The sequence below is a fragment of the Hakea prostrata genome, chromosome 4 (genome assembly GCF_041222555.1).
Source record: "Hakea prostrata isolate BN-2017 chromosome 4, UWA_Hpros_2, whole genome shotgun sequence".
NCBI classification, from domain to species: Eukaryota; Viridiplantae; Streptophyta; class Magnoliopsida; order Proteales; family Proteaceae; genus Hakea; species Hakea prostrata.
In genome coordinates, this window is record NC_142603.1 from 44,476,190 (window position 1) to 44,491,878 (window position 15,689).

At 36.8% G+C, this 15,689-nt stretch overlaps 1 protein-coding gene and 1 pseudogene across 2 annotated transcripts; both read right to left on the minus strand.

Moving 5' to 3' along the window:
- Positions 1-5,373: 5,373 nt before the first annotated feature.
- On the minus strand, positions 5,374-10,638 carry LOC149019053 (endo-1,3;1,4-beta-D-glucanase-like; annotated as a pseudogene). Its single transcript, XR_016173154.1, has 8 exons — positions 10,577-10,638; positions 10,343-10,443; positions 9,996-10,017; positions 9,256-9,382; positions 8,479-8,569; positions 8,231-8,320; positions 7,975-8,063; positions 5,374-5,700 (listed from the first exon to the last, which is right to left on the minus strand). The product of XR_016173154.1 is annotated as an endo-1,3;1,4-beta-D-glucanase-like (transcript).
- A 792-nt stretch (positions 10,639-11,430) lies between these two features.
- On the minus strand, positions 11,431-15,377 carry LOC149019054 (endo-1,3;1,4-beta-D-glucanase-like). The gene is made up of 7 exons (XM_089153144.1): positions 15,197-15,377; positions 14,855-14,876; positions 13,986-14,109; positions 13,157-13,247; positions 12,896-12,985; positions 12,638-12,726; positions 11,431-11,858 (listed from the first exon to the last, which is right to left on the minus strand). Exons 1-7 carry the CDS (start codon positions 15,342-15,344, stop codon positions 11,718-11,720), a joined length of 705 nt encoding a protein of 234 aa, XP_089009270.1. The 5' UTR covers positions 15,345-15,377; the 3' UTR covers positions 11,431-11,717.
- Between the last annotated feature and the right edge of the window lie 312 nt (positions 15,378-15,689).

Sequence of the window (15,689 nt, forward strand, 5' to 3'; positions counted from 1 at the left end):
ATATTTATTAGGATAATACAGACCCCGCGATTTATTATTACTATATCCTCGACTTTTCAAAATTATTAATCCAACCTTCAACTTGTCTATAATTACTAGCCCCCCGAAGCCGAGACGATCAGTGGCATCTTTATATTTTCTCAAAAACCCAAAATACCATTATACTTATCTCTTTACTTATTTACCCTTTTGTCAAGTTACAATAGTACCCTTAATTAGCGGACAAAAAAATAATTATAATTCATTTTATTCTAAAAAAAAAAAGACCAACAAATAAAGAAAGAATGATTGAATAAAACTCAAATAGAAATCAAAGAGCAAGGAAAATCGCATTCAACTCAAATTGGAAACATAATATCACCTAAAATATTTTCAAAATAAATGAAGTTTAGTGAAGGTGGGAAACCAAATTGGATTTTGATTTTGCTCATTTCTTTAATTCAAAATAAATGAAGTTTAATGAAGGTGGGAAACCAAATCAGATTTGGATTTTTGCCCATTTCATTAATTCAAAATAAATGAAGTTGAGGGTAAAATTGAAATTTAATATGATTTTTATAAATGGGGTAGCATTGTTTTTTTATTTCTTAACTTTAATGAAGGGCAAATTAAACATTACATATTCAAACTTAACGGCTACCTAACACCGTCATAAAGAAGGGAGCAACGACGTAAAAAGGGTTTTATTAGTAATAAAATCAAACTAAGGGGGCAACAGTAATTATCCCTTTTTATTATTGTTCTTTTTCCCTTTTTATTTTTATTTTTTGGCCGAGGTTCATCCGGCGCGGCCCCGGTGGGTGCAAACCCAAGACCTCCCCTAGGAAAGTTGGGTTTTTAACCGCTTTAACATACCACCTTTGGCGTTCTTTTTTCCTTTTCTTCCTCTTTATAAGAACCCATGCCTGGATGTATTCTTTAAGTTTTCATATTTTTTTCTTTCCCCCCTTTGCTTTTTATAGGAATTCATAAATGTTAAATATATATATTTTTTAATTTCTCACTCGGAAAGGAAAAGAATAGAAAAACAGTAATACTCCTACTAAAGTATAATGGGTTCTAATAGATAAAAGTGATAAACAAAGAAAAAAGTTAGATAAAAGAAAGAATCTTTTACACAAAGCCTCATCAGTTTCTATAGGAAATATGGCGCACCCTTCCAAAATCAAAACTTTACAAAATGAAGCTTCACACTTTACGCTGTTAGTGAAGGTACACCATTAACTGTTTAAAGTCAAATTAATCTGTTAATATCATTATATTACAAATAGGATGATAAAATAATCATACGAGATTTTATTTTTTAATTAGAGGGAGATTTTCTCATTTTTTTGTTGGAATTTTTTTTTTATTTAATCTAGGGTAATTTGGTGATATTAAAAATATTATTTTACGTAAAATAAAGTATTAAAAATATTATTCAATATTTATTTGAATTCATTAAGTGTGGATAAATGAGTAATATCATATTTTATGGTTAAAAGAAAATTGAGGGTGTGAAGTGCGGAGGGAGGCTTTGTAACATTTTGACTTTGGGAAGATACAAAGTTTCTTCAATGGAAATGGAGGGGTCATGTAAAAACTCTAAAAGAAGAAAAAAAATTTTAGTAAAACGAGAAAAACAAAAGATAATATGATAAAATATCAAAAGAGAAGGAGATAAATTTCACTTTTTCTAATTAGAGAATTAAAAGTTAAAATTTTATTTTTATTTTTTTGAAATGATTCTTGGAGCATTCTTTGCTAGATTGGTCATCCAATTGATCAGTTGTTTAAGCAGTAGTAAATCTTCTGTCATGTCTTGGGGCCACATTTTCTTTGGGTTGGGTGCATAGTCCTTTTAACTCTTTGCAATTGCACCATATAGTTGTTAACTTGATGTTTGTTTAGTCAACATGCTTGAGTCCTTCTATGATCCCTTTCAAGCCCACCATTTTTTTCTAAATCAGCTCGCATATCACCTATTTTCACGATCCCTTTGTGAGCGCATCTACCACTCCCCCAACATTAAGCCACCCAATTGTTGCTTTCATGTATGAACCACAGTTGTTACGAATTATTTTGGGCAAAAAACTCTAGGCAAAGCTCTAAGCGGCATGCTACCCATACATGCTTAGCCCCATCACAATGTATAAAAAGATGCCAAGCTGACTCAGCGCATCCACTACCACATAGGGCACCATTTTGAAAGAATCTTCCTAACTGGTAGACCTGCATTTAACAAATGTCTAAAGAACATTTTAAATTTAGGATAGATATGTATTTTCCAAAATAATTTCCACCGTGTAGATGTAGCATTCAATGAGTTACCATATTGAGAACAAATTAATGTATTATAGGCTAGTTTAGTGGTAAAAACACCATTTTGAGAAATCAAAGAGATCCAAGTATCATTATCTACAGAGAGAGACACATTATTTAGCAATTGAGCTATTGTTGGGTCCAATCTTTGACTGATCTCCATTTGTCGTACAGATCTATTTTCCACCACTTCGGCCAGCTTTGAATGCCAAGGTAGAAACATGGTCTGGACCTCCCCAATCCGATGATCCATAGATGCATGAACCCAAGGATCAAACCAGATGGAGGTGTCATGGCCATTTCCCACTTTCTTGAAAACCATACCTGCAAGATGAGGAAGAATTTGTTTTACACTTCCAAGAGTTAGATCCACATTTTTTTGCTACCTTAGGGATAAAAAATAGAGGTGTTAGGAAAGTATTTAGTTTTTAAACATCTTGTCCTAATTGAGTAGTCTCCACCCTTGCCTAAGCAAAAGAGCAATGTTTATGTGCTCCATCTTCTTGAGACCAAGCCCACCACTTACCTTTGGTTGGCAACATTTGTCCCAAGCAATTAGAGTTAGGTGCTTACCTTCTTTGTATTATCCAACCAAAATTTTTGACAAGAGAGAGTCCATCTTCCTGTAGATGGTCTTATGAAACATTGTAATTAAATTGTATATGGTAAATCAAAACTCCTTGAAGAATAGATTGTAGGAGCACAACCCTCCCAGCAAAGAATAGAGACTTGGCCTTCCACCCTACCAATTTGGTTGTGAATTTATTTAGCATTGGTTCTCGCACGATGGGTAGACAAATGGGCTCCCAAATACATAGCATTAGGTTTCATCCCACTGATCCCAGGACACCTAAAAGTTTGGCTTGTTCAGGAGCTTGGACATTTGTAATGAAAGAAGCCTCACTCTTCTCCAAGCCAATCACCTTCCAATGTTTTCCAAAACAAGCATATATCCGTGAAAAAATCCAGATGGCATTGCCAAGCAAATTGGTAGTGAAAAAGTTTTCTACACAAAAATATTAGTATTAACGGGTAGAGGGTTGTGATAAAGATCTAATGGGGGTAAAGAAGAGTTTTTTGCCCAAAATAATTTTTGTGTCTTGGTAGCTCAGAGAAAACACCCACCCCTGGAGTTTGTTCCAACTTTGGCATCTGCAAACATGATTTAAGTCATGTAATTTTGCTTGTGTCCCTAAGCAGACCTACCAATTGGCCTATTATCTAGCTTGGAAAGTCTAGTCTATTGCAACTACGACGGATTGGCATCCCTGCAGTCTTTGGCTCCAAGAACTCGTAGTTTTCTTGTGCTCATTTTCATCATCTAAATAATTTTTCTTCCTATCTTTGCTAAGTGTTTTTTTTTCCTTTCAAGTTAGATAATTTGCTACTTCTAATTTTCCTTTCCAAAGTAGTCACTCCAATGTTTTCAATTAACAAAACTAGCTAAGGGCCTGTTTGGTTACTTGAATCCAGAGATTTCAAATCTCTGGATTCATGAATCTAAGAATTATACCCGTTTGATTGTAAAAATCTCCAGATTCATGAAATCTAGAGATTCACATTCCACAACCAAACATTTAATTTTAAAAATTATGACTCCATAGATTTGAAATCTCTAGATATTTGAAATTTCCAGACTCATGTAACCAAACAGGGCCTATAAAAGTTTACATGATTTATTTTGAAGCAATGATTTTTCATCCATTTACATATTTTTACCCCTAAAATTAATCATATTGACACATTAGGAATTCCACTTCTATGCATTTTTCTATAGAAAAATTATGTGAAAAAAAATCTTCTATTTCACATCCCAAGATAATTGGCAAAAAATATAAACACCCAAAAACTGTGAAAAGATGTAGAATAATAGCTTTATAGGGGGTGTTTGACTATCTGAGTGCATCATGTAGTCACATAATCTATTAAAGTAACCGAGACAGCTTAAAATTGTTCTTGCCATTCAAAGATGAGAGTAGAGGTAGTTCCTAAAACCATAGAACAAAATTCCATCGAAACTTGCGAAATTTCCACCGAAATTTCCCATTTTGGAAAATGCAAAACGAAACTCATGAGGACCGAAAAAGTCCTCGTTCAATCGAACGTTGAAATTTCGTCGAAACTTGTCGAAATCTCGAAATCTGTCGAAACTTGGTTCAACCCAGTTGGACTAGCTGGTTCATGAGGGAAAAAAATTCCCAAATTTCGTTGGAAACTTGGGAAATTTCGTGGAAACCTGGGAAATTTTGTGGAAACTTGGGACTTTTTCCTGTAAATTTGTAGCTTTCCCAAATTTTCAAATTTTTTTTTTTATTTCATGTTTCCCTAAATACCACGACAAATACCCCCCCCATTAGGACTTCCCTATCCAAAATGCATATTCCCTCAGGTTGATTATCTTAAGCATATTAATGACCAGACTCATAAAGTTATAGTTGTCGATTAACTTGACAACCATAGCATAAAATGTCATGGGATATCTATGTTCGTTGGAAGAGAGGATGTTACAGGCATAGTACTACTCAGCTCACATGATGAATCCATTATTGGCACTCCTCTTAACACTAAGTTGTATTTTCCTTTTATTGTCAACTATTTTGAAGTTAGAAATTATATATTGAATGTTATGTGCTTAAGTAGTTAGTTTATAATGTACTTTTTGGACAACTCTACATTGATGTTATGTACATTGAATGACATATCTACATTGATTTTTTTAGCAAAATACAATAAATGTATTCTTTATACTCTAATTAGCTTAAATACAGGATTCCACCCCAAAATACTCTCTAAAACCTGTCAAAACTTGATATCGAAACTTGTACGGAAAAGCCCTCAGTTTCCTTGAAATTTCCCAAGTTTTCACCTAAGTTTCCCATTTTCACCCGGTCAAAACTTGAGTTTCCCTCGAATTTTTTACCATGCCTAGAACTGCAATCTTTAGATAACTAGATTCACCTTAATAGCGTGATTTTAACTAGCTTTCCAAGAGAGTTCTCATCATCGTCATTATTATCATTATTATTAAAATTTTTTTTTGGGGGGGGGGGGTTGTTGTTGAAAGAGAGCTCTCATTTGAGTGTTTCTATGAAGTTATATACCAAGATAGTCAAAAGCAAATTTTATTCATTCCAAGATTAGTACCGATATGATTTTACACTGGTAACAGCAACGCTTTCGGGTATGCTAGACAATATTGAACATAAGATTGATGCTACACCCTGAATAGTTTCACTTATTTTCTACAACTTATCTTTTTACTTGACATACTTGGCAAACCAGTCCAACATGTCCTGGTGTGCTTCCTCTAGCAGGTTCCACAGCTTTTTTATCTACAACATCATACCTCATTGTCCATCCATGGCCTACTCCATTGAATATCTTAACATACCCTTCAACCTAAGGAAAACCAATTTAATTATCAATCAAGATAACAATCATAAGCCTCACCTAAAAATTTTGTGCAACACTCAATACAAGAAGAATCTAATAAGGGGTAGAAGTTAGCAAGGACGGAAGTTGGTCATGTGAAATTATCAGTGAATATCGTATACAGAAAAAGAAAATAGACAAAAAGCACAATATTGTCTATACTCTGTCATGACATGGCTCTTAATACCCACAGATGAAATATGTTGTCAGTGGCTAAGCTCTTTGAACTTTCAAAGCATGGCATAATCTATTTCTATAAGGAAAGAGAATTTGATGAGATAGATATCTAAGCTCGGCTCAAAACACAACTATCTTTGCTCACTAATGACATCTCCTGGTTTGTGCAAATTTTTTGCAAATGACAGTTTAGTTAGTTTGTGTTTTTTTGGATGAATAAATAGTTGTATTAAGAGAAAGACAAAAAAAGCAACAAAATGAACAATAAGTGGGGGAGGGAGAGCTTGCAAGAGGGGGCACCACTCAAGGGGGAGCAATAAAAGAGCAACTGAGCCCCCAAGAGCTAACAACAAACCTATTCCTGGGGATATCAACAATAGGGGAGAGGGGGAAGGAGAGCAACCTAGAGGACACATCAAAGTAGATGGCATTCCAAATCACATCTATAGATCGAGATTTGGAAGTCCCATCTCCTAATGTTACGCTCCCACCAAATGTGGTGGATAGTGGCACTAAAGACTAGCTTGCCTATGTGGTCGCATATGGATCGGCCAGCAAAGTTCATCAAGAACCAAGTCCAATCACGAACAAATCCAAATGAGCGTCTCGAACGGGGCCAAATAGAAGCTGTGGCTCTTCCCCAAAGGGGACGGGTAAGGGGACAAGAGAAGAAAAAGTGGTCAATGTCTTCAGAACCGTTCCAACAAAGGGTACAGTTAGGGTTAGCGGGGATGTGGTGGCTAATGAGGAAGGATTGGGTTGGGAGAGCAAAGTTGAGGGCTCTCCAAAGGGTGGGGGCAAGGCGGGGAATGTTGCTTTTGAACCATACCAAGGGGGACCAGGGGACCTAGGGGGAAGGGGAGAGGACAAGGGTCCAGGCGGAGGAAGCAATAAAGGATTTAGATGAGGAAGGGACCCAAATGGTGGTGTCATGGGGAAGGTCGTGGATAGGAGGGGGGACCAGGACGCGTAAATGATGAAGGTATCAAGGGTGGCGGACTTAGGGATACGGGAATCATACACCGAATGGGGGCCAAGGAGGGTGTGGAGAACGCCCATAGGATGTCAGGGGTCAAGCCAAAAGAGAGTGGAGGATCCTTGAGAAATTTGGATAGAGATTGCAGGGAGAGCACAAGGACGGAGGAGTAAGAGCTTCCTCCAGATCCAGGAAGGGTTTGAGGGACAAGCTGCCATCCAAAAGGAGTCATTCTTGAGGAGGAAAGAATAGACATAGGACACCCAAATAGAATCTTGCTTGGAAGCAATTTTCCAGATGAGCTTAAGGAGACAGGCCAGGTTAACATCTAGGATACGACGAATACCCATGCCTCCCTCGGATTTGGGACGGCAACTGCACCCCAAGAGACAGGGTGGAGGAAGCGGGAGGATTCTTGGCCTTTCGAGAGAAAAGCACAGAAGAGAGCTTCCATGGACCGGATGATGGATTTGGGAATGGAGAAAATTTGGCACCAATAGAGATATGAAGATTTAACCAGCTTCTTACTTGGATTTAGGGAAACAAAAATGGGAAAAGTCAACTTTTGATGTGATGACTTCATTTTTAAATCTACTGGGGAAAATTTCGGGAAAAGCAAGACGCATTGAAGGACCCAACTGGGTTTTCCACCAACATTACACAGCCTGCTGCAAGATCAGATGTGTATGAGTAAAATGGGAACTACTCCAAATGCTAAAGCCTAAGAGGGGTGGCTTCCAAGGTTTAAAGTATCCCACAATACCATACCATACGATACTAGCCGATACGTATCCATATTTGACTCAACCGATACGATACATCTCGATACGTCTCTCCATTCAATTACACTAAAATACGTTAGTCAAAGTGATACAATATTCGATACAGGACAATACGTCTCTTAAAATCACCTTACCGATAAAATACTCGATACCGATACTTTAAACCTTGGTGGCTTCTCTTTGTGAGAGATCAACAAAATGAACAGAAAAGCTAATATGCTTAAAAGACATTACTATGATGCCTGTACTCTAAGACTGAAAAATAGATGTACAAAATGGAAATTGTAAAGTTATTGTGTTCATTACCGATAAAGCCTCGTCATATTGCTTCAAAAGTTCTGGGGGACAATGCTCATCAAATTCAGCTCCAAGTATAGCAATAGGACTCTTAACCTCTGAAAATGAACCAACATTTGTTCAGGACTGCTAAGCCAACAATTAGTATATGACTAGCACTATAAAAGCTAGAAGAATATCATCTCTCTTGCAAAGCAGTGGCATCATGCAAAAATATGATGAAATAACAATACAGTCCGGAAAATTTAATGGTCAAAGCTCACACCCTTGATGTCATCGACAGTGACAGGTGAAGGATGGCAAATCACAGCAGCTTGGATGTAATCGTATTTTGCTAGGTCCACCACCACCTTGCCTGACATTGAAATGGAGAAGTATTTTAGACAGTCATGTTGGTAGATAAATAAGTAATATCAAAATATAAAAAAACTCTAAATGCAGCAAAATATGATATAAAAGGAAATGTTTGACAGCAATTATTTAAAATGCAGAAAAAAGATGAAGATGCCTTACCACCCCAACAAAACCCGGCAGCCCCAATAGTGGAAAAGCCTTTACTTTTTATGGCTGAAACAATTGGTTTTGCCTCCTCAAATCCTTTATCCTACAGGTCTAAAAACTTTTAGCAAAACTAGCACAGGTTAATGATCCAACATGAGCAATGACATCCATATTTTTCAGCTTAAAATGAAATGGGGAGAGAAATAACTAAGCTTTCTAGTACATCATTGATTTACATAACCTAAATGTGCCAACAACCTATAAAGCTGGAGCTCAAACAAACAAAAATTATATCAGATATCAAGCAGCTAGCTAAATAGTTCAAGAAGTTCACAAAAACTGCTGGTGGCAAAAAATCAATGGGAGCCAGCCCTGGTAATAAGCAGTATCCAAAATGGCAACCGACCATGTTTGGTGTTCATCACAGATGAGAAGTGCTCATGTAAGAGTTCAAAAGAGATGGAAAGTCAGTCAGTTGAGCAAGTTTTGGGGGGACAAACTCTATTAGTAATGTGTTGAAGCACTAAACAAATTTTAAAACTGAATTTGTGGTTCAGTAAAAGCCAGATTCATCATCAGGAAGAAATTGACACTAATGGTCATTCAAAGACTAGAAAACATAGATGAATATTAGCAAGCCAAGTAGTCTTCCATAGTGTTTCCCTGCCAAGAATCCCGTTATTCTTTTTTTTTTCCCCCCTCCATAAAGAAGCTTGCAACGGATATAACTAAAGAGAAATGCAATCAACAATGAACTCCAAATGTTACCAATAAGATGAAGAAACTAACCAGTCCATGATCTTTTAACCAGTCCAGTATAGGCCTTTCAGTATTATTAGGGTCATATGGATCCCCATGCATGAACTCAGGAACCACCACATAGTATCCTGCATCTGCAACTTTGTCTGCTAGGTTCCTTTACAATATAAAACAAAATGACCATTATTACCCAGCATATATGATAAAATTCAATTTTGTTGATGTGATCAGATTGGCATAATAACCGTCCAAAATTACTTAAAGAAACCAACCCTCCCTATTAGGATGAATCACATCCTCCATCTGTAAACCAGAAAAGGCTGGTCAAACATCTTCAATGTTGACGCAAAACAGAGATACATAAATTAGAACCGCATCCTAAATCCTGTTGTTGGTCCTTTTATATAGCAGTGAAATTAGAAACATTGACAGAGGAAATCAAAATACAAAAATGACAGGATCAAACAAAATTGTATCCTCGTTCCTCTTTGTGTATTTTGATATCATCACATATTTAAACTCTGTACTACTCAGTTTCTGAAAGATAATTGCAGATACATAAGTGAAAAATAACCCAGAAGAGTTCAAGGAAACACTCCATTAGCATTAACTGAAAAATCACTGCACTTCTACTTGATTTTTCCCTACTAACTACAAACGTATCAAAATAGGAAAAGAAGTAATGGAAAAGCTAGTGAGCATCTTACGCCAGTCCTTACACAAGCTATCATCAAGTTAGTGGTAACAGCAGTCTCAAGAAACTATCATACCTTAAGTTTGGTGCTTCAAAACCTACAAAAAGCATGGATGTAGAATTCAGATAAATGATAAAGAGAAAGATATAATTCATCAAAGCTATAAATATATACCATGTCGAAAATATCCCACCCACGCTGAGTCCCAGTAAGTCTAGATAGTCTAGAGTCCTAGCAAATGACCATCACAGAAAGAAATTAGAACTCACAGTGACCAATCACTACAAAAATTTGGCCTCAGGAGAGTTCGTAAGTAATAGAAAAACCCAAATCAGGACTTGAAACTGGGCACCAAAAACAAACAGGGAGGCAGAACAACATGAGCATCCAGATTGAGGCGTTTTAAATGTGGGTAGTATTACCAAACACATCACATGCAAGAAGGATTGGACCCTTAGAAGAATCAGAAGAACCAGCAGAGCTCAAAAGCCCAAACTCAACAACCTCCCAGGTGGGTTTAGGACTGGGGGTTCACACATTGATGCCCAACATCGCAATGCGTTGGGAAGAAAAGGAATACAATCTCTTTATATACAGTGAAGTGAGATGGGAGACCAGTGGAATCAGCTCAATTTATTAAATAATGGAGACAGCACAGTTTTATCTTTCCCTTATTTAAATGTGGTAAAGCATCCACCGAACGCATACGCATACGCATTGAATGACGTTTTTCAGGAGGTGGTAACCGGTAACATCTCTGCTGCAGTTAGGGCGGCTCAATAATTGGATGAGATCAGGGTCACCAACTTGTAAATGTGGAGATCCTAATTGTTGAAATGATTAAATTAATACCTGCAATGGAAGAAAAACCGATTCTGTTGTAGGTCTTTGAAAACATGTCCTTGTTTCATCTCCCTGCCCTGCTGAACATCCCATCCCTTATTTCTTAGATTAGTTTATATTTCAACGGAACTAAATTTTTCCTTCTCTTCTTGGGAAGTGGTCTGAAATCCCCAGGTCTCCGAGATGCCACATGTGTTCTAAATCCCTGACTACCTTAACCCATGAAATCTAGAAATTTGTGATAAATCAGCAATTCAAATGGGTTGCTTTATTGATTCTCAGTTGATTTTGAGTCAAAACTGGTTTGCTTGATTTTGCTTGAATTTTGAAAGATTCTGAACATAGTCATCAAAGAGTAGGTCCATTGGCAATGACCGCCTTTTACTGAATAGGTCAGTGTTTGATTCTCCCTGGTGGTATGATAAGTTCTTTCTTTTCCTGCCGAACCCTAGGATGAAAATGAATTTCTCAGCAAGAAAGAACCCAGCCAAGAAATCAACCACTAATTCGTCTTAATTCTTACATGACTGTGAAATACACACAGCAAAAATTGATTTTTTTTTCTTTCTTCTTTTTCTCTCTCAATTTTCTCCCGCTCTTCTTTTGTCTCTTGTTTCTTGGTAAGAAAGTGAAGATAAAATTGAGCACTCCATAAAAATAAAAAGTTAAATCAAGGAAATGAAACATGACAGTGATCTGCCTGAAATTGTTATTGTCATTCAAAGATGACTATGGAAGTACCCAGTATTGCAATGTTCATACATCTAGATTATGCGTAATTGTATGTTTTTAACTAGTCTTCCAAGAATAGGCTCACCAAGTCTCAATATGAAGTTACAAACCAAGATACCAAGATCAATATGTGATAGAACACATTACATTAAACACAAGACTGATACCACACCCTGAAATCCTGAATAGTTTCTTCTATCATCTTATTTCTTATCCTCTCTTTCACTTGACATGCTTGGTAAACCAGTCCAACATGTCCCGATGTGCTTCCTCAGCGGGTTCCACAGCTTTTTTGTCAGCAGTGTCGTACCTCATTGTCCATCCATGTGCCACCCCAGGGAATATCTTTATATACCCTTCAACCTGTGGAAATCCAATTTAATCACCAACCAGGATAGAAATCATAGGCCTATCATATATAGCTCAGCAATCATACATGAGGAATCGAATAATCGGTCACAGAATTTAAATTGACTGTTAGATTGACAAAGAGAATCCAGTGGGTGATACTAATTGATAAAGGATCCTGACATGGCTTCTACTCCCTCTAGATGAAACATTATTGTTTTATCTGTGGCTAAGCTCCGGAATGCATCAATGGAGGGCATAATCTACTCCTATAATATTTCAAAGCAAGTTGATCCAACAAAATAGAAGGAAAAAAAAAAAAAGAAGTTTTTTATGTATCTAAGATCTTCATAACATCATCCAAATGCAGATTACTCTTCAGCTAATTTAACCTGTGCAACTTGGTTTTAAGGATCCAAAATGGGAAATTTATTTTGGATATGATGGAACTTCATTTCCAATTTTGCTGTCTGGAACATAAAGAAAATCAGCAGGTATTAGAGGGTCAAAATGGGCTTTTCCCCTGAGTTGCAATATCTTGTCTAAGTTCATGTGCACAAGTAGAACACTACCCCAAATGCTTAAGCACAAGAGAGTCCAAGATCAACCAGGCAGACTTCATTCCGAGAGGGATCAGCACAATGAATAGATTGGCTAACATGCTTCAAAAACATATTACTATTACCAAAACACCTATCCTCTCAAAAGTATGAAGAAGAAACATGAAAGTGCAAATCCATATAGAAGAAATGAACAGCAACAAAATAAAACACTGTAACTTTTTGTCTCATTACCGATAAAACCCCCTCAAATTGTTTCAGAAGTTCTGGGGGAGAACGCTGGTCAATTTCAGCTCCAAGTACAGCAATGGGAGCCTTAACCTCTGAAAATAACCAAACCATTGTTCAGTGCCTCTAACCAAAACCAATAAATGATTTGCAAATACAAGAGCTAGAAGAATAACATCTCTCTCATAAAACACTTGCAACATGTAAAGGTATGATGAAATAACAACAAAATTTGAAAATAATTTTAAGTGTCAAAATTCACACCTTTGATGTCATCGACAGTGACAAATGAAGGATGGCAAAGCACTGCTGCTTGGATGTAACCAGCCTTTGCTAGCTCCACCACCACCTTGGCTGAAAAGAAATTCAAGCAATATCTTAGATGACTGAAACTGTGCTCCTAGATAGGTAAGTTTAGTAATAAGTCAGTAAGTCTATATCCATGGTTTAAGTCAATATTTAGGAAATGCTTGAGAGAAGAATAAATTAATGAAATGCTAAGAGAAAAAGAAGAGGAGGTCTCACCACCCCAGCAGAAGCCAGCAGCTCCAATAGTGGAAAAGCCTTTACTTTTGATAGCTGAAACAATTGGTTTAGCTTCCTCAAATCCTTTATCCTACAGGAAGAATATTATGCCACTTCATCTTAAATCTTTTACCATGGTAGTATGGTCAATGATCTTGATAAATATTACCCAACATGCATAATGAAATCCACATTGTCCAGTTTAAAATGAAACAGAGATAAAATCACAGAGCTTCCAAGAAAATTGTTGTACTTAAACTAGATGTTTCGCTAACCTATTGAAGGCTCAAACTGGAGCATAAACAAAACCAAAATACTTCGAATTGACTAGACTCATCAACTCTGATAGCTCAACGAGTCAGACTCTTCAAAACTATCCAAAGTTAAAACTACATGGCTCAGCAGCCTCCAAAACAGCAACCTACTAGGTATGGGTTTCAACACAGAGGAAAAGTGCTCATATTGGGTGAAAAAGCAGGTTTTTTTTCTTCTTCGGGGTGGGTTTTGGGGGGGGGAAGGGTAGTCAAAATGGTAATGATTTTTTAGCACTAAACAGATCTTATACTCAAATCTAAACTAATGATTCAGCAAAAGCAAGAGCATGATCTTGAATAAAATTAATAATATTGGAGATTCCAAATGTAGAAAAGAAAACTTTGACCAGTATTGATAAGCCATGTAGTCTAACCATAGTATTTTCCTACAAAATATTTAGTCATATCTTTTTTTCTTTTCCTTTTTTAATAGCAATTTACATGGAATATAACTGAGAGAGAAACATAGTCAACAAAGAACTCCATGTATGAACAGTAAGATAAGAAAAACTAACCACTCCATGATCTTTTAACCAGTCCATTACAGGCAGCGTACTATTAGGGTCATATGGATCCCCATGCATGAACTCAGGTACCACCACATAGTATCCTGCAAGTGCAATTTTGTCTGCTAGCTTCCTTTACAATACAATACCAGCGGGTATTAGTTTCCCAGTATAGATGATACTTTGGGAGCAAAATCAACCCCAATGAAAGTTCAAGTATCTATATGCTATCAAAAAGAAGATTTATCAACTGAAATACATAAAAGATCTGTAAAGGCAAAGGTTTTCTTGTGGGACGAGACTTAAATGCAATAAGATTCATTAATGCCCATCCAAAATAACGCAAGAAACCTGGGCCCCTCCATCTTATGGAGTCAGTGGGAGAATCTCCCAAACATGCTAATGCATTCTCCAATTTTTAACTTCGGGAGTTAGAAGGAGGGTTCAACATTTTCCATGGTGAAATGATAAAGTAACAAACAATCAATTGAGTAACACTCGCGATGAAAGTTTGTAAATTAGATCCTGCATCTGAATCCCGTAGTTTATCTTTATATACAGCAGCAAAGTCAAGTGGAGAAAGAACATAAAAACACAAAAACAACCAGGTCAGACAATTGACTTCACTCTTACTGTTTAGGTAATTTGATACCAAAAAATATATAGAGTTCGTAATGCTACTAGTTTGGAAGGAGAATAGCAGACACCAAAGGAACAGTAAACCAGATAAATTCAAACACACACTCTGGTAACATAACTTGAACAATCACTACATCTTGACCATCCCTACTAAGTACAGACATAGAAAAGATTTAAAAGACCATTATAAAATTTCTCATGAAATCAGTGGTAAAAGCATTGCCAAGAAAATGTCATACCTCAAGTTTGGTGCTTCAAATCCTGCAAAAAGAACACATTTACAATTCAGATAATGACGAGGAGAAAGACTAATGCATCAAAGCAATATATAAACCCTTTTCAGCTAAAAGAGTATTATGCTTTCCGGGAACTGCCCATCTCGAAAAGGGATTAGAACTCAGAACAACCAATCACTGTACCAAATATGGCTCTCACGGTAGTGCTTAAGCCAGTCCATGAACAGCCCTTATCATGATTCGGATAACCCAAGATCAGGGCTTGAACTATCTTAAACCTAATTGAGTTAGGGAGAAAAACATGAAAACTAAGATGGGAGAGTGATGAAGTTGGGTGGTAGTTACCAAAAACATCAGAGACAAGAAGGATTGCACCCTTGGACTCTGGAGAACCAGTGATGTAGCTCAAGAGTCCTCCAAATTCTTCAACAATCCCATCCCCAGATTTTGGGTTCAGGGCAGGTGGGTTGTCACAGCATTGGGGTCCTGCCATCTCTACTGACTTTCGTGCCTGCAACGGAACAGAGAAGAGATCATTTTATAGGGAAGAGCCGAAGACAGAGATTCCCAATTGACTAGGAACCATTTGACGTCATTCGTGGCATCAGCTCAGTTTATTACAGCCAACTAGCCCAGTCATATATTGGCGATACAGGTTTTCATAAGTAATTTGCATCCACTTCCAAAAAGAAAAGACAAAAAAAATTGTTTTCATAAATAATTGATATCGGGTATAATTTATAAACCATTTTAAAGGAGATTCATAGGTTTTGTACATTGATAATTTGCAGCATATCATATATTTCTTTTGGGAACTGCGGGGTTTGGACTAGTTTAC